Genomic DNA, 17,417 nt, shown 5'->3' on the forward strand with positions numbered 1-17,417 from the left:
TTTAGTTCCTCTGTGAAGTTTGGAAGATATTATGAAAGGGGATTTTTCTTTACTTCATCCCCAACACAGTTAATCCATGCATATAGAAATGTCTTTGTTCATTGACTTTGTATGTCATTTGTGTAATTATATTCATCAGATTGTAATATTTATCAATGGAGGGGTAACAGGTTCTCCTAAGACATGGGAAAGTAATGGGACTTTCAAAACTCTGGAAGCTTATGAAACTTTAGAGCCCTAGAGCTTTGAAAAAACTTACAAATGTTCTTTCCCAAGTTTATGGACAGAGTAAACATTTTAATGGGAAAGATGTATGCTGGTTGATCTGCTTGCACAATAAACAGGAAACTGTATAAATGCCACTTTCATTAGTCATCTCCACGTAGTGTTTGACCTTTTGATGGTTTGACTGCCTGTCAACCAACCACAGTATATGGTGTCTTCAGCAGTAAGTGTTTATCATTTTCTTCAGTTGGTGACAAAGACCTCTGGTAATAGTGTTTGCACTGGAAGTTCCTGAGGGTACCCAGTCCAACATTTCATATGGAGGTTGGCATTGAGATTTTTATGTAGTCATATATGGCTTCTTAGATAAGCAATATCCACTTATGTTTTAAAACATTTACAATTTTGCCAAACCCTTTAAAATTTAGCTTATACAATAATGGGTTGTAATATAATCTGTTGGCTTATATTTTTAAAAACAAACTTTAAGAAGGTTTCTTAAATGCTTCAACATTCTTACAACCCAGCAACTAAAGGTGTTGGAGGAAGATGGCTAACAGACAGGGAGAAGAAGGTCTGTTTAGAAGTAGTTTCCTGTAGGCAATTCCAATCTTCATTGTTTACAGAGCGATCCACTAGCAAAATACCAAGTTGAATCACTAATAACAGCTCAATCCCAAAGAAACAATGAAGCTTCACTGATTGGTATGAGTCCACCAAAGTGCCAAAAAGCAGCCAGAACATCACCAGAAGTTCTTTGTTGCATTTCTCTGTACAAGGTTACAACATGTGAAGATCAGAGAAAAACACCAGGTGAAACAATGTCAGACTATCATTAGTGAAGACAAGCATTACCAAAGCCCCATGAAGACCAGCAAGGTGCATCAATGCCAGAGCCTCATCAGCATGGACCAGCAAGGAGAAGTCCAACAAGGAGAAGCAAGGGGAACTAATCCCAATGCATCATTCACTATTGGGTAATAGTTATAATGTTTGCAAACTTTATGTGTCCACTCATGCATCTGCTCCAGAAAAGCTCAAATGCCCCTTAACCAGGCAGCTTTCCAAAAATCACCATGTGTTTTCAGCAAAACATGCTCTCAGGTGTCTGCAACAGCAAAACATTATCCCTCAAGATAGTTTCAAGAAAAACATGAAATTATAAAGCTGGGTGTCCAACAAAACCAGAAATTTCCACTTCAATAGCCTTTAATACAATTTTAGGTTTCATTGACACCACCACAAACCCTACCTTTACTCCATGTCTCAACCCCATCCTTGTTTATATCTCATATTCACCCATTATTTATTACACACACACACACACACACACACACACACACACACACACACACACACACACACCTTAGAAACCTTTTGTAGTAGTAGGATTCCATATGGCATTTTCAAAGTCCTTTACTATTATTTCTTATAATTCCTTCTCTACTGTGCTCTCTCACCCTCCATCCCATTTCTTCATTCCTGTTTCATTATTCCCCTTTACTCCTTGATACCATCCATGGTCCATCTCTGTTTCCTTAGAATCTTTCAATTCCACAATTACTTTAAGCTTCTTGTTCTATGGGAACTCCTATTTAAATAAGTCATTTTCGGTGGGTCAGACACTGTCCTATTTCAGCCCAGGCTTCCTGTTGTGTCTGAAACTTTCACTATGAGTTCTAGAACTTGCTACATGCCTGTGGAACTTTCCAAGAGTCAGTTATGTTCCCCATCCCTGTTCCACAGCTTCTCCCAAAGCCCCTGTGAATGTAGAACTCCCCAAGTTCCCATAGGTCTTACCACATTTTAGGACTGTTTCTCACCCTGGTGCTATAGAAATATTGATCAACCTGAATACCCATAAGCCTAACACAGATCAAACCTTGTTCCCATTTTAACTTCCTAGTTATTACTGAAGCCAATTCATGGTTTAGATATCTATTCTTACTATGAAGATATGGAACAGCAAAGTAGTTTTAATTGGCATTTCTGTAATAGTAAATTATATAAAACACTTTAAAAATGATTACTAGCATTCCATAACTCTCTAAAGCTTTATTGGTGTTATTAAGGTATTTATTTGGCATTTGTCTGGTTTTCTTTGTTTGTTTTGAGAGTTTTCAGTTCTTGGAACTTTCTAATTTCATACTGAATTTCTGTACTTGTAGGCTTACCTGTGTTTTTAACTCCAGCTTTATGGATATGACTTCCATTCTTCTTCTTTATTATTATTTTTTATTTATGTACATTCAAGCCATTGCCTCACTTCCCAATCCCCTATGTCACTGTTCCTCACCCCACTCCTAGAGGGTGCTCCCCACAACAGGCGTCCTCCTTACCTGGGGCCACAAATATCTCAAGGATTAGGCACATCTCCCACTCAGTTCAGAACAAGTAGACCTCTGTTATATGTATGCTGGGGCTGTCTAATCAGCCTCTGAGTGCTGCCTGAATGATGGGTAGTCTCAGGGAATTCCCTGGGCTCCAGGTTCGTTGAGACTCCTGGTTTTTCTACAAGATCACCTTCTACTTCATCTTCTTTATCCCTTCCCCAAATTTAACCACAGGAGTCAATGACTTTAGTGCAATGATTGGGTGTAAGTATCTGCATCAGTATCAGTCAGGTGCTGCTAGAGCCTCTCAGAGGACAGCCATGATAGACTCCTGTCTTCAGTCTCTTCCCAGTTTTGTCTGTGCAGTTTTTTTTTTAAAGACAGGAACAGTCCAGCTGGGGTATGCTGCCTGGTTTGTGGCTCAGTGTCTGAGAGATATCAGGGGTCTGTTTTAGTTGAGACTGCTTGTCTTCCTATGGAATCACCCTCCTTCTCAGCTTCTTCAAGTCTTTCCCTAATTCAACAACAGGGGTCCTTGATTTCAGTCCATTGGTTGAATATAGTCATCTGCATGAGTCTCAGTCAACTACTTTTTGAGCCTTTCAGAGGACAGCAATGCTAGGCTTCTGTCTGTAAGTACACCATAGCATCAATAATATTGTCAGGCCTTGGAGCCTCGCTTTGAGATGGATCCCAAGTTGGGCAGGCCACTGTACCTCCTTTCCTTCAGTCTTTTATCCACATTTTCCCCTGCAGATCTACTTGACAGGAACAAATTTGGGTGCGAGGTTTTTTTTTTCCTGTGATTTTGCAACCCCATCACTCCACTTGATGCCTTTTCTTTGTACTGGAGTTGGACTCTAGAAGATGGCTATCTCCACTCTTTGGAATTTCATCTATGGTCCCTCCCTTTTAGTCCAGAATGTCTCTCAACTCCAAGTCTCTGGTACCTTCTAGAGGGTCCAGCCACCTCCCATTCACTAAGGTTGCATATTTTCATTCATTTTTGCAGGCCCTCAGGACTTCTCTACTGTCCCCTCATCCTTAAATACCTGATCATGTTCCCCTTTTCCATTCCCCATCTCCCTTCCACGTCCCTCCCTCCCTCTGCCTCCAGTGATTGCTTCTTTCTCTCTCACAAGTGGGGTGAAGCATCCTCATTTGTGATCTTCATCTTATTAAACATTTTGTGTTTGGTGTATTGTATTCTGTGTATACAGTATATTTTTGGCTAATTGTCTCTTGTGTATACTATATATTTTTGGCTAATATCCACTTATTAATGAGTACATACAATTACTATGTAAGTCCTTTTGGGTCTGAGTTACCGCACTCAGGATGATAATTTTAGGTCCATCCATTTGCCTTCAAAAATCATGATTTACTCATTCTTAATAGCTGAATACTATTCCATTGTGTAAATGAACCATGTTTTCTGTGTTCATTCTTCTGTTGTGGGACATCTGGGTTGTTTACAGCTTCTGGCTATTACAGACAAGACTGCTATGAACATAGTGGAGCACATGCCCATGGGGCTTGGTGGAGAATCTTTAGGGTATATGCCCAAGAGTAGTATTGCTGGGTCTTCAGGTAGACCTATTTCCAATGCTCGGAATCATCTCCAGATTGATTTCTAGAATGGTTGCACCAGTTTGCAATCCCACCAGCAATGGAGAAGTGTTTTTATTTCTCCACATCCTTGCTATTATGTGCTGTCTCCTGGGATTTTGATCTTAACCTCCCTGTTTGATGTAAGGCAGAATCTTGGGGATTTTGATATGCCTTTCTCTGATCACTAAGGACTTTGAGAATTTCTTTAAGTCCTTCTCAGACTTTTGAGATTCATCTGTTGCAAATTCTGTTTAGTCCTATACCATGTTTTTTTTTTTTTTTTTAATTGGATTGCTTGGGTTTTGGAAGTTAGCTTCTTGAGTTCTTTATATATTTTGCATATTAGCTCTCTATCAGATGTGGGGTTAGTGAAGATTTTTCCCAATCTGTGACATCTATTCTCCATAAGGGGAGGGAATCCCCATAAATACATACACATTCAATATGCATAAAAAATAAGTGCTAAAATATTTCTTTGTTCACAGATGTAATTAGCAAAAGTCAGATTTTGAGTTTCATCACACCAACTACTATAACCATTCTAGATACTTATCTTGTGGCTCTGCTGCCTTTGTGCATTCTCTGGCAACAAAACAGGTTAGATGGTTGATTTTAATCTTTTAAGAAAATAAGTTTGTGACTGAGGAAGCTACTGACAGCCAGAGTGACAACTTTGCCTCCACATGAAACCTCTTGTCTCCTGTATGATTGGCAGGTGTTTGTGATGATTGGAAAGACAATTTCACCAAGGCCCAGAGTGAAGACTTTACCAAGGTCTTTCAGGAGAAGATGTACAGTGTGGATCCTGGTATCCTCCCTGGTCCTGAGACATTCAAATTCTTAAGACTCCTGAGTATAAGTTGCTTTTGCCTATTTTACTCTTTACTTTTGATGTAATGAGCTGTTGGCACTGCTCCAGAGAGTAGGAAGTGATGTTTTTCAATGATCAACTCTCACCTGGGTAGAGTCCAAGATAGCAAAGCATACATTTACTAATTAAAATTGAATGGCATGCAATATATGTACTATTAATAAAAATTTCATCTTTGAAAACATTAATTATCACAACACTTTCTCATTTATTCAGATAGGGAAATATATAGGCATTCTGTTCTTATGCAATGTTTAAAGAATTAAGTTAGAAGGAGCAGAGAGTAAGTTTTGTCAGGATTGTATAACATATTAACCTGTTTAGGGGAAAATGGGATTCATCTGTTTTTGATCTGCCTGGAGCAGAGTGCAGTTATATATAACAGAACAGAAAGTGGTGAACAACTCACTGTGTCAGTTAGATTCCAACCAGAAATGTTTTCACATCAACAAATGATTATAACCTTATTCTTTTAAAATTACAGAAGTGAGCACCATGCCTTGTTAATCCAAGACGTTGAAAACATATTTATGGAATAAAGTATTTAATAGTATTAGTAAAGCTATCTTCTGTGTTTGGCATTTTTAGAGACTCAGGATTTCAACAATTGGAAGAACACAGAACAAGGATCCTTAGATTTTCTGAAGATCAACAGTAAGGGAGAGATAGTGGGAAAGCCTGTGACCAAAGCTTCACTCCAATGCCTCACAAATGCATGAGAATCTGAAACAAGGGCTTGAAGGATGATACAAGTAAAATTTAGAAGATAAAAGCTAACAAATGTGACCACCAGCATCAGGATAGTACAGGTTGCTCTGGTCTCAGCTTGGCCTCTGTAGTGTCGATTGGTAGTAAAGATATGCTGCATTTTCTGGTGATGTCTATGGAGGAGAAGTACCATGGAGACACTAGTCCAGACCATGATGCTCATGAATGTGGCATCATAGGCAGTCCTCAAGAAGAAAATGACTCTACTGTATCCAGAAGTGAAGCAGAACAACTTGCTTCTACAGTCAGTGATATTGTCTGCTATCTGTGGACCAGTGACCTTAATTGGAATGTAGATGTTATTTAAGACACTGAAGAACCAACAACTGTAACAAGAATACCTTGCCAAACTTGGGACACTTGCTCTGAGTATGAGTTTACCTCTATGAACAGGAACAAGAGTGACAAACTGATAAATACTCAGGACACAGGTGGAACACAAGTTTGTGCTTCTTGCCACTAGGCGAATGAAGAATTCTAATTTACATTTGAGGTCAGTTGGAGGATTTCTTGGAGCAAAAGTCATCACATTTGTTGGAAATATAGTGATGAAGAGAATCAAGACATTAGCCACAGCCATGTGGCTTAAAATCACCTGTCTGGGACTCTGTTGAGAACCAGTCAAGACTGGATAGAAATTATGGACAAACAGAAAGACATTGGCAACAGTTCCAGCCCCAAACTGGCAAAGCAAGAAGATCTGAAGAGCCACTTCCTCAGTGGTTTTCAGGTACTTATCAAGTGTACACATAGGGAGGACTTTCACAGACACTGGAGTGATGATTAGATAGGACATTGCTGTTCTCAGGACTCCAATACTGGCCAAGCTTAACAATTGATTTGGAATAATTTCTTCTATTGATCAGTGAATAATTATTCTATCACAATACAGGAACTTTGCCTGGAGAACAATGCATGAACTAACTCAGAATAAAATTTGATACTTACTGAATTACTCTTTCCTGAAGATAAAATTTGCATTGCAACTCCATCTTTATGGTCACATTGGTCAATAACGTACATAATAACACACATTTTAACACACCATGGCCTTTGCATATTAATAAAGACATAAAAGTGACTAGTATGAGTATGTGATTCTGTCAACAGAATTCAAAATAATTTGGAGGGAGGGAAGGCTGCAAATGGGATGTAACTTAATAAAATCACTTAATAAATAAAAACTAAAAGAAAATACAAATGCCACATGAAAAGAATACAATTACCGTATGTTTCAATAACATATTAAAACGATGTGTATATTAATAACATGTAGGGTTACAACATAGTAACCAAGAAGGTTGTGTATCTGAATTCAGTTATAGAAAATTAAGTTGTTGGATTTGAGAAAATTTTTATACTACTTATCCACACAACAACAACAACAACAACAGAAAAACCCAAATATTTCTGATAAAGTCACCTGTGTACCAGTCACACAGTTGAACATAGGTTAACATATGCATCTTCCATTTGAATAACAACCACTTGCTAAAAAGTTTAATTTATTCATAGTTTTCCTGATGTTAATATTTGTTCTAAAAAGTCAGGTTCCAGAGTCTTACCTGCATCATCTCTACATTTCCTCAAAAATTATTAACAAAATTACTATTATTCTCTTCACAAGCTGCTGCTTAGTCTGCATTTTACTTTTTTATATGTTTCAAAAGGAACACGAGGGCCTCCATCCACCAGATAAAATTCAACATCTCATATACAGATTTTTACACTGAATGCTGTTTTTTGCTGAGTGCTAATCTAGAAAATACTCATTCCTTTGAGATGAAAGAAAAATATTAACCTATTTGATTTAAACTTCTGTCTTCAAAAAGAAGTAGTGATTCATGTTGGCTTCAGAAGCCAATTTACACTGAAGAAGGGAGAAGATAATTTTAAGCATAAGTCTCTGGTTGGAAGATTCCCACCTTCTGATCCATATTCAGGATGATGGTGCTCACAGTCTGAAGACCAGTTCCAGACAACAGCTCCTATAGAAGCATATGTCATAGTGCCTATTCCACTGAGGAACTTTTCTTTGTCACTCTTAGTCTGAGAAAGAAAGAAAGAAAATTATGAATGGCTTCTTATTCTTCATGCAATACTGTGAAGGTAACCCAAAAGAGTTCAGGTTACCACTCTCATAAAATAACAAGGTACCTGGACATGACATCTTTCAGAGAGTTAATTGTTTTGTTATTTGTGATGTCAGTGCATTTGTCTCTTAAGGATATTTCCTATAAAGGAAAAATCATTGATCCCCAGAGCAAGTCTCCATGTTTACTTTCTGATGTTTAGTGATGATGTCTAGTAGTTCCTTAGATATTAATGAGTACCTTAGCAGAAGTTAGGAAAGAGTTTTCATGTTTCCTTTGGGGGGATCTAAGTTCTGAATTAATTTTGTAGTCATATGTGAATTCGAACACACAAGGGTAAAACAAACGGCACATTATCTTCATTTCTATGGAATACTTCCCTCCTACTATTTTATCCTTGCAAAATTATACTGACACCAAATCCTTCAAGAAAACTGGCAACATGTCCTTCAGATTCTGTAATTGCCCAGAAAGTTGCTTCATTCCAACTTTTCCCATGTTTGTTCCAGGGCTCATATTTATGATGAATATATTAAGTGAAGCTGGTCTTTCCCACGTGGATCCTGGGTTTATTCCCATATCCACTTGTTTTCAGGTAGATTGTTACTTGATTTCTGATATACTCATGAATCTGCATCAGAATCCTAATATAATTTGCTACTATCAAGAGACTTTGCTTTGTAAAAAAGGAATCCCGGACATACAAAGTTATGGATTGAGCAATCATTAAGAGATTAATAGATCCAACCACACTTATTACTGTTCTATGTATAATAGAAAATAGGGACTTATTTTTGATTATCAATGATGAAAAGTAAAAACTCAGGTTATAAATATAATAATTGTATGTTGTAATCATTTATCGATCAATATTCATATCTGCAGCAAGATTGTCTCAGGTGCAGTCAATGTACATATATTGGGATGTATGAGAAAAAGATATTACCGCACGATACTTTTACTAGTGAAAACTACAGCATTTAGAAGGGATATATTTGGAAATAACTTGTCTTTTATTGCTAACATACCATATGTTTGCCTGGAACAAGCATACAGCCATGGTTTCAACTGAAAAATTTCAGTTGGTGAATTGACAATTACATATTCATAAATGTATATATATGAATAATCTTTATATATATTATTAGGTATTTTCTTCATTTACATTTTGAATCCTATCCCAAAAGTCCCCCATACCCTCCCCCCACTCCCCTACCCCCCCCACTCCCAATTTTTTGGCCCTGGCATTCCCCTGTACTGGGGCCTATAAAGTTTGCATGTCCAATGGTCCTCTCTTTCCAGTGATGGCCGACTAGGCCATCTTTTGATACATTTGCAGCTAGAGCCAAGAGCTCCGGGGTACTGGTTAGTTCATAATGTTGTTCCACCTATAGGGTTGCAGATCCCATTAGTTCCTTGGGTACTTTCTCTAGCTCCTCCATTGGGAGCCCTGTGATCCATCCAATAGCTGACTGTGAGCATCCACTTCTGTGTTTTCTAGGCCCTGGCATAGTCTCACAAGAGACAGCTATATCTGGGTCCTTTCAGCAAAATCTTGCTAGTGTATGCAATGGTGTCAGCGTTTGAAGGGTGATTATGGGATGGATCCCTGGATATGGCAGTCTCTAGAGAGTCCATCCTTTTGTCTCAGCTCCAAACTTTGTCTCTGTAACTCCTTCCATGGGTGTTTTGTTCCTAATTCTTTTTTTTTGTTTTGTTTTTTTTTTTTTTTGTTTTGTTTTTCGAGACAGGGTTTCTCTGTGTAGCCCTGGCTGTCCTGGAACTCACTTTGTAGACCAGGCTGGCCTCGAACTCAGAAATCCGCCTGCCTCTGCCTCCCGAGTGCTGGGATTAAAGGCGTGCGCCACCACGCCCGGCTTGTTCCTAATTCTAAGAAGGGGCACAGTGTCCACACTTTGGTTTTTGTTCTTCTTCAGTTTCATGTATTTTGCAAATTGTATCTTATATCTTGGGTATTCTAAGTATCTGGGCTAATATCCACTAATCAGTGAGTACATATCATTTGAGTTCTTTTGTGATTAGGTTACCTCACTCAGGATGATGCCCTCCATGTCCATTCATTTGGCTAGGAATTTCATAAATTCATTCTTTTTAATAGCTGAGTAGTACTCCATTGTGTAAATGTACCATAATTTCTGTATCCATTCCTCTGTTGAGGGACATCTGGGTTCTTTCCAGCTTCTGGTTATTATAAATAAGGATACTATGAACATAGTGGAGCATGTGTCTTTCTTACTAGTTGGAACATCTTCTGGATATATGCCCAGGAGAGGTATTGCAGGATCCTCCGGTAGTACTATGTCCAATTTTCTGAGGAGCTGCCAGACTGATTTCCAGAGTGGTTGTACAAGCTTGCAATCCTACCAACAATGGAAGAGTGTTCCTCTTTCTCCACATCCTCGCCAGCATCTGCTGTCACCTGAATTTTTGATCTTAGCCATTCTGACTGGTGTGAGATGGAATCTCAGGGTTGTTTTGATTTGTATTTCCCTGATGATTAAGGATGCTGAACATTTTTTCCGGTGTTTCTCAGCCATTTAGTATTCCTCAGGTGAGAATTCTTTGTTTAGCTCTGAGCCCCGTTTTTTAATGGGGTCATTTGATTTTCTGGAGTCCACCTTCTTGAGTTCTTTATATATATATTGAAAATTAGTCCCCTATCTGATTTAGGATAGGTAAAGATCCTTTCCCAATCTGTTGGTGGCCTTTTTGTCTTATTGATGGTGACTTTTGCCTTACAGAAGCTTTGAAGTTTCATGAGGTCCCATTTGTCAATTCTCAATCTTCCAGCACAAGCCATTGCTGTTCTATTCAGGAATTTTCCCCCTGAACCCATATCTAGATATTATAAAAATGTAAACATCTAGAATATCCGGTCTTTGGGGCACATTCTAGGCCATGTAGTACTTTCATTTTTAGCTTTTGAAAATCTATAAACTTATTTTCATAGTGGGTGTACTAGTTCTAATTATTACTAATTACACTGAATAGATGTTCCTCTTTTTCCCAATATCCTAACTTGTGTTGTGGGTTTTAACTACAAACAAAAAGTGGTTGATTACTCAAATAAGTTTCAAGCAACTGTTGCACGAGTGGCCATATCTTGCCAGCCCAGGCATTATTGTAGCTTATAGTTATCCCAGCTGGGTAAGATTGATGAATGCCTTTTCTCTCCCTAGAGTGTAAGTAGAATCTTCTGGCTTTGTAAACTTTCTCCAGAAGTGAAGATGGTTCCAGATCAGTACTTGATTTCTCTGTCCTATACCTCAGGAGATAAGTTCTTATTTAAAGTTCTAGAGGGCAATGAAGAACAATGACAATAGCCCATCACATTTGGGTAGATTTATGAGATCCCCTTGATCAACACCACAAAAAGAGATAACTCATACTCGCCAGTGGCCTATAGTATGTGGATAAGCTATTGTGCTCCATTCCATTGTGAGGTAACTTAATTTAAATTCTTTTTACACAACTATATGCTATGTAAAAATTATATGATATGTAAAAAAATTATTTTATATGCATATGTGTGGGCCTGTGGGTATTGCTATGCCAGTGGAGGCCAGAAGAGAGAATTAGATCTCCTAGAACTGGAGATCTGCCTCACTTGAAACTATGTCACCTATGGAGGTTCTGAGAAATGAATTTGAGCAAGATTGTCAAGTGTTCTTAACGAGCAAGCCAAGCCAGGATTCTCTCTATCTCTATATCTATCTCTATATCTATCTCTATATCTCTGTCTGTCTGTCTATCTATCTATATTAGAAACCTGTTTTAGTATGGTATCTTCAAAGTTCTTTAGTGTTATATTTTCTCATAAATCCTTCTTTACTGTGCCCTCTTACCCTCCACCCCATTTCTTCATTCCTGTTACACTACACTCCCTTAATCCTTGATACCATACATGTTCTGTCTTTGTTTCCTTGGAAACTCTTTACTCCACACTCACTTTCCAGTTTCTCATTCTATAGGCACACCAATTTAAATGAGCTTGTCTAGGACGGTCAGACACTGTCCTTTGTCATCCCAGGCTTTCTGCTGTGGCTGAAACTTTCACTATGAGTTCTAGAACTCTCTTCATGTCTGTGGGCCTTTCTAAGGGTCAGATCTAGTTACATTCCTTGGTCCACAGCTTCTCCCATAGCCCCTGTGAATATAGAACTCCCCAAGTTTCCATAGGTCTCACTACATTTCAGGACTGTTTCTCACTCAGGTGATACAGAGATATGAATCAACCTACATACCCATGAGTCTAATATAGATCATATCTTGTCCCCATCTTGACTCCTTATCTATTACTGAAATCAATTCATAGTTTGTATAGCTATTCTTACTAGGAAGATATGGAATTGCAAAGTTGTTTTAATTGACATTTCCACGATAGCAAATTATATCAAACCCTTTCAAAAGGATTGTTACCGAACTATAATTCTCTAAAGCTTTATGTGTGTTATTAAGATTTATTTGTTATATCTCTGGGTTGTGTTTGTTTGCTTTTAGAGTTTTCAGCTTCACTTTTAGAACTATCTTCATTGTATACCAAAGTGGTTTGTATTTTAAAATTTTTCATTGAGTTCTTGGAACTTTCTGATTTCATCCTCAAGTTCTTTAATGAGCACTTTATCTTTCATTAATGCATTATTTAATATCCATGAATTTATGTATTTTTCATAATGGCTGGGAAACTCTGACAGATCTTTGACTGCTCTGTCTCATTTTGCAATTCATAATACTGATTAATAAATATTAGATAGTTTGAGAAGCATTTCAGTACACAAACAATGGCATTTCTCTTCTGATTTTTCTTCATATATATAATAGAAGAGAGCAATGTGAGCACACATGATCAATGATGCAGCTACAAAAGGGCAAAATACATTAAAGTGTACATGAATAGCAACATCCCCATCAGCCTGTGTGTGAATAAACACAGACAATGTAAATGGCAGTAACATAAGGAAGGTTTCCTTTCCTATCATCTTACAAAACTCTCTCTAGAAAATCTTGTAAAACAACTTCTTGGTGGATGGTAGATAGCAAAACTGCTAAGAGTCTGTATTACTCCTCCAGAGGACCTGAGTTTGGTTTCTAGCACCAGTGTCAGCTAACACACAGCTGTCTGTGATGCTAGCTCCAAGAGATTCAACTCATTCTTTTGGCCTTCTTAACCACTGCATTCATGTGTAAAGATCTGTGGTCAGAAACTCACTTGTACATTCAAAAATAACAATCTTAAGACAAAGAAAACAGATTTATGAATTAGGTATTTTATCACATCCATTTTATCTGTGAACACTGGGGTTTGGTTGTAAGTCTTTGAATCTGACAAAGATCTAAAAGGCAAGACACATTGGAACCTGATCAGAAAGGAAGCTTTTATATCCTTCAATACTTTTTTTTTAATAAGCACTCAGTGTTATTATTTTTTTTTATCATTATCCCCCAGGACTCAAGGTAAAATGTGCAAAAGATGTGTCAGCAAACAATTAAAGACAGAAAAGAATCTGAGTTGAATTCATCCACAGTGAAAAACAGTTCCTTTTCAGTCATGAAGGACAGATGAATATTCAGCCAATTTAGCAAGAGAGAGGAGAGAGAGAGAGAGAGAGAGAGAGAGAGAGAGAGAGAGAGAGAGAGATGAATAGCACAACTGCCAGTATACCACTGCTGAGAAAAAGTGAGTATATCATTGCTGAGTATAACTGAGGCATGTTGAGTTTGTACATCTACATCAGTTGGAGCTAGGTAGTTGCTGTTCAGGGGGCATTGGGCTGTGCACAGACAGCCTGGTCCCAAGTTGAGCAAAGGTCGGGAACCCCAGTGACCTGATGGGTGGTGGCTTTTATGTGCATGGGACTGCAGGTGTTCAGCCATGCCTCATGGGTCCCTGTATCCTGTCACATAGCTACAGCCTCCACAGCTCTCCAACAGAGAGGTATGTGGCCATCTGTAGGAGCAGCACCAAGCCCTCCCACATGCAAATAAGGTTTCCCCAAAGCTCTAAGACCAAACCAATGAGAAGCACCTGTTGTCAGACCCTTACCCACCCGAAAACTGTATAGAAGAATCCTATCCAGAAGAATTAAAAGGTTAGAGAACTACTCCATCATCCCAGCATTCAGTATTTAGAGCTGTAACATGGGAAGAGGTCCCTCCCGAAGTGCCGCCTGAAGCTCTGCTACACTCCTCACTGGCTAGTACGTCTCTTGTCGACCCAGCCTGATCCAACTCAGTGAAGGGTGACATGGAGTAACCAAGTAACCGGGAAGGCATGGCAGAGACAGAGGTGGAGCCAACTGCAGCAGCAGAATAGGCAGAAGCGACTTCCCCTGCCCACAGTCACTTCCATTCATCGAAACTTTCGCACCAGGCCAGGCCAGAGATCTCCATGGAAATCCTCTGGTAAACAGGTCCACATCTGTGCATGACTTTATTTATTCCCAGCACTAGGGAGGCAGAGGCAGTTGGCTCTTGAGTCAGCCATCTTGGCCTACAGAGTCAGTTCAATGACAACAGAAGAACACTGTGTATCCTGTCTCAAAAAAAAAATTCATGACTGTCCTTTTGTTTCTGGGTTACCACCCTCAGGATGACATTCTCAAGTTCCATCCATTTGTCTGCAAAACTCATGATGCCTTGGTTTTTATTAGCTAAATAATTTTCCTTTGTGTAGATGTACTGCATTTTCTTTACCCATTCTTCAGTTGATGAACAACTAGGTTTTTTCCAGTTTCTAGCTATTATGAATAAAGCTGCTATAAATATTGTTGACCAAGTATCTTTATTGGAACTTAGAGCATCTTTTGAGTATATGTTGAGGAGTTTTATAGCTAGGTCTTGAGATAAACTATTCCCAGTTTTCTGAGAAACTGCCAAATTGATTTCCAAGGTGGTTGTACACATTTGCACTTCCACCAGCAATGCAGGTATGTACGTACTTATAAATGGATATTAGTTATAAAATACAGGGTATTGCTGCTACATTCCACAGGTCCAAAGAGCTAAAACAGATGGAAGGCAAAACTTAGAACGCTTGAATCACACTTAGAAGTGGGAATAAAATAGTCATAAGAAGCAATTGTGGGAGGGAACTGGGTGAAAAAAGGGATTGTGGGTTCAGGATCAGGTGTAGGGAAGGCCATAAGAGATGTCTAGAGGACCACAAAAATAAATGGAAATATGCAGTTATCAGGGTGAGGAGGTAGGCTGCATCTCTAGGAAAAGACAGACACCCACAAACAGTGGATAGAGCTCAGGCATTCTAATAGAAGAATAGGAATGTTTGCTGGCTCCAAAAGGGAGAGTAACTCAACAGAAAGATGAAAAGAATCAACTAGCCTGTACCCTTGGGGCTCTAAGAGTCTTAATCACCATGCAAAGAACATACAGAGGCCATACTTAGATCACCCTGCACATATGTAGCAAGGTGAAGCTTGGTCTTCATGTGGGTCCTGAACAACTGTCATGGAGGCTATACCAAATCCCAAAAGCTGTTACCTGTGTGTGGAATGTTATTCACACCTTCCTCCTCTTTCCATATTGTCCAAGTGGCTTTTGCTCCTTCATAATACATTTTAGTTAAATGATATCTAGTGTTTTAATGTTAAGAATCAGGGAAATGACCACTTATTGTTATCACTAGTATTCATTGTATATCTCATATCAGTAGATAATTTATCAGTAGATAAATTATCTACTAGATTGATCTATACTGTGAATGACAATTCTTTCTCAGCATGCAGCAACCTTATTATTATTCATGGTTTTTTCCAGAGACTGCTGCACCTGGGGATCCATCCCATAATCAGCCACCAAACCCAGACACTATTGCATACACCATCAAGATTTTGCTGAAAGGACCCTGATATAGCTGTCCCTTGTGAGGTTATGCCAGTGCCTGACAAATACAGAAGTGGATGCTCACAATCAGCTATTGGATGAAACACAGGGCCCTTAATGGAGGAGCTAGAGAAACTACCCAAGTAGCTGAAGGGGTCTGCAACCCTATAGGTGGAACAACAATATGAACTAACCAGTACCCCCAGAGCTCGTGTTTCTAGTTGTGTATGTAGCAGAAAATGGCCTAGTTGGCCATCATTGGGAAGAGAGGCCCCTTGGTCTTTCAAAGTTTATAAGCCCCAGTACAGGGGAACGCCAGGGCCATGAAGTGGGAGTGGGTGGGTAGGAGAGCAGGGTGGGGGAGGGTATAAGTTACTTTTGGGATATCATTTGAAATTTAAATGAAGAAAATATCTAATAAAAAATTAAAAAAATTTTTCGTTTCTCAGTTCACAAGAAAACAGACAGAGAAAATAGAAATTTGTCCCTAAGGAACAAGACAACAATTTATTGATGGTTTCAAAATGAAATATTCTTTTTTATCCATGATACATATTGTAGACAGGTGCCTTTCATTGTGTTTGAGCCTTAGGTAATAAATGTATGTTATGACTCAAAAAAAATGCTAAGATATTTCCTTGTTCATAGGAGTAAATACCACAACTCAGATTTTGAGTTTCATCACACTAACAGCTCTAACCATTCCAGATTTTTATCTTGTGGGCCCTACTGTCTGTGATCAGTTTTAGGCAGCTGAAAAGTTTACATGCTTGATTTTAATCTTCTGAGAAAATATTATTGTGATTGGGGAAGCCACCTACATAAAGAGTGACAACTTTGCCTCCTCATTGTACTGACATCTCTTGTCTTCTCTCTGATTGTCAGGAGTTACTGATGATTGGAAAAGCAATGCTACCATGACCCAGAGTGAAGACTTCGTCAAGGTCTTTCAGGGGAACATGTCCAGTTTGGATCCTGGTATCCTCCCTGGTCCTGAGACTTTAACCCTCTTAAGGCTCCTGGGCATGAGCCGCTTTGCCTCTTTTCCTCTTTACTTTTGATGTAGTGTGCAGTTTGCACTGTTCAAGTGAGCATAAAGTTATATTGTTCAATGCTTAACCCTCACCAGAGTAGAGTCAAAGATTTCAAAGCATATATCTCCTATGTAAAATGGAATGACATACAATATATGAAAAATTAATAAACATTTCAACTTAGAGAACATTTAGTCATAACAATACATTCTTGTTTGTTCAGATGGGGAAATATTTATATAAAGATTCTGTTTTTATCAGAGGTTAAAGTGTTAAGTTAGAAAAAGCATAGAGTAACAGTTTGATCAGGGCAGTATAACAAATTAAGCTCTTTAGGGGAAATGGTTTTAATTTGTTTTAGAATATCCCACAGCAGAGTGAAGCTATAGAGTTATATATAAGAGAATCAGGTTGGTAAATAACTCACTTACTGTGTCAGTAAGACACTAACCAGAGGTCTTTCACACCAACAAATGATTATGAACTTACATTTTAAAAATTACAGCATTGAGAACCATGCCTTATTGATGCAAAAGATGTTGAACACACATTTATGGAATGAAGCATTTAATGGTATTAGTATAGCAGTCTTCTGTGTTTGGTGTTTTAGCAACTCTGGTTT

General features: G+C 38.5%; 1 protein-coding gene across 1 annotated transcript; it reads right to left on the reverse strand.

Moving 5' to 3' along the window:
* Positions 1-5,186: 5,186 nt before the first annotated feature.
* On the reverse strand, positions 5,187-7,494 carry LOC110287600 (vomeronasal type-1 receptor 4-like). Its single transcript, XM_085841011.1, has 2 exons — positions 7,374-7,494; positions 5,187-6,709 (listed from the first exon to the last, which is right to left on the reverse strand). Exon 2 carries the CDS (start codon positions 6,602-6,604, stop codon positions 5,633-5,635), a length of 972 nt encoding a protein of 323 aa, XP_085697137.1. The 5' UTR covers positions 6,605-6,709; positions 7,374-7,494; the 3' UTR covers positions 5,187-5,632.
* Between the last annotated feature and the right edge of the window lie 9,923 nt (positions 7,495-17,417).

Source organism: Mus caroli, unplaced genomic scaffold, assembly GCF_978045245.1.
Source record: "Mus caroli unplaced genomic scaffold, Mus_caroli_1 scaffold_8, whole genome shotgun sequence".
In the NCBI taxonomy this organism is placed as follows: Eukaryota; Metazoa; Chordata; class Mammalia; order Rodentia; family Muridae; genus Mus; species Mus caroli.

Bases quoted from the DNA above. Each gene is read 5' to 3' on its own strand.
- LOC110287600 (XM_085841011.1), bottom strand. From the start codon at position 6,604: ATGTCCTATCTAATCATCACTCCAGTGTCTGTGAAAGTCCTCCCTATG.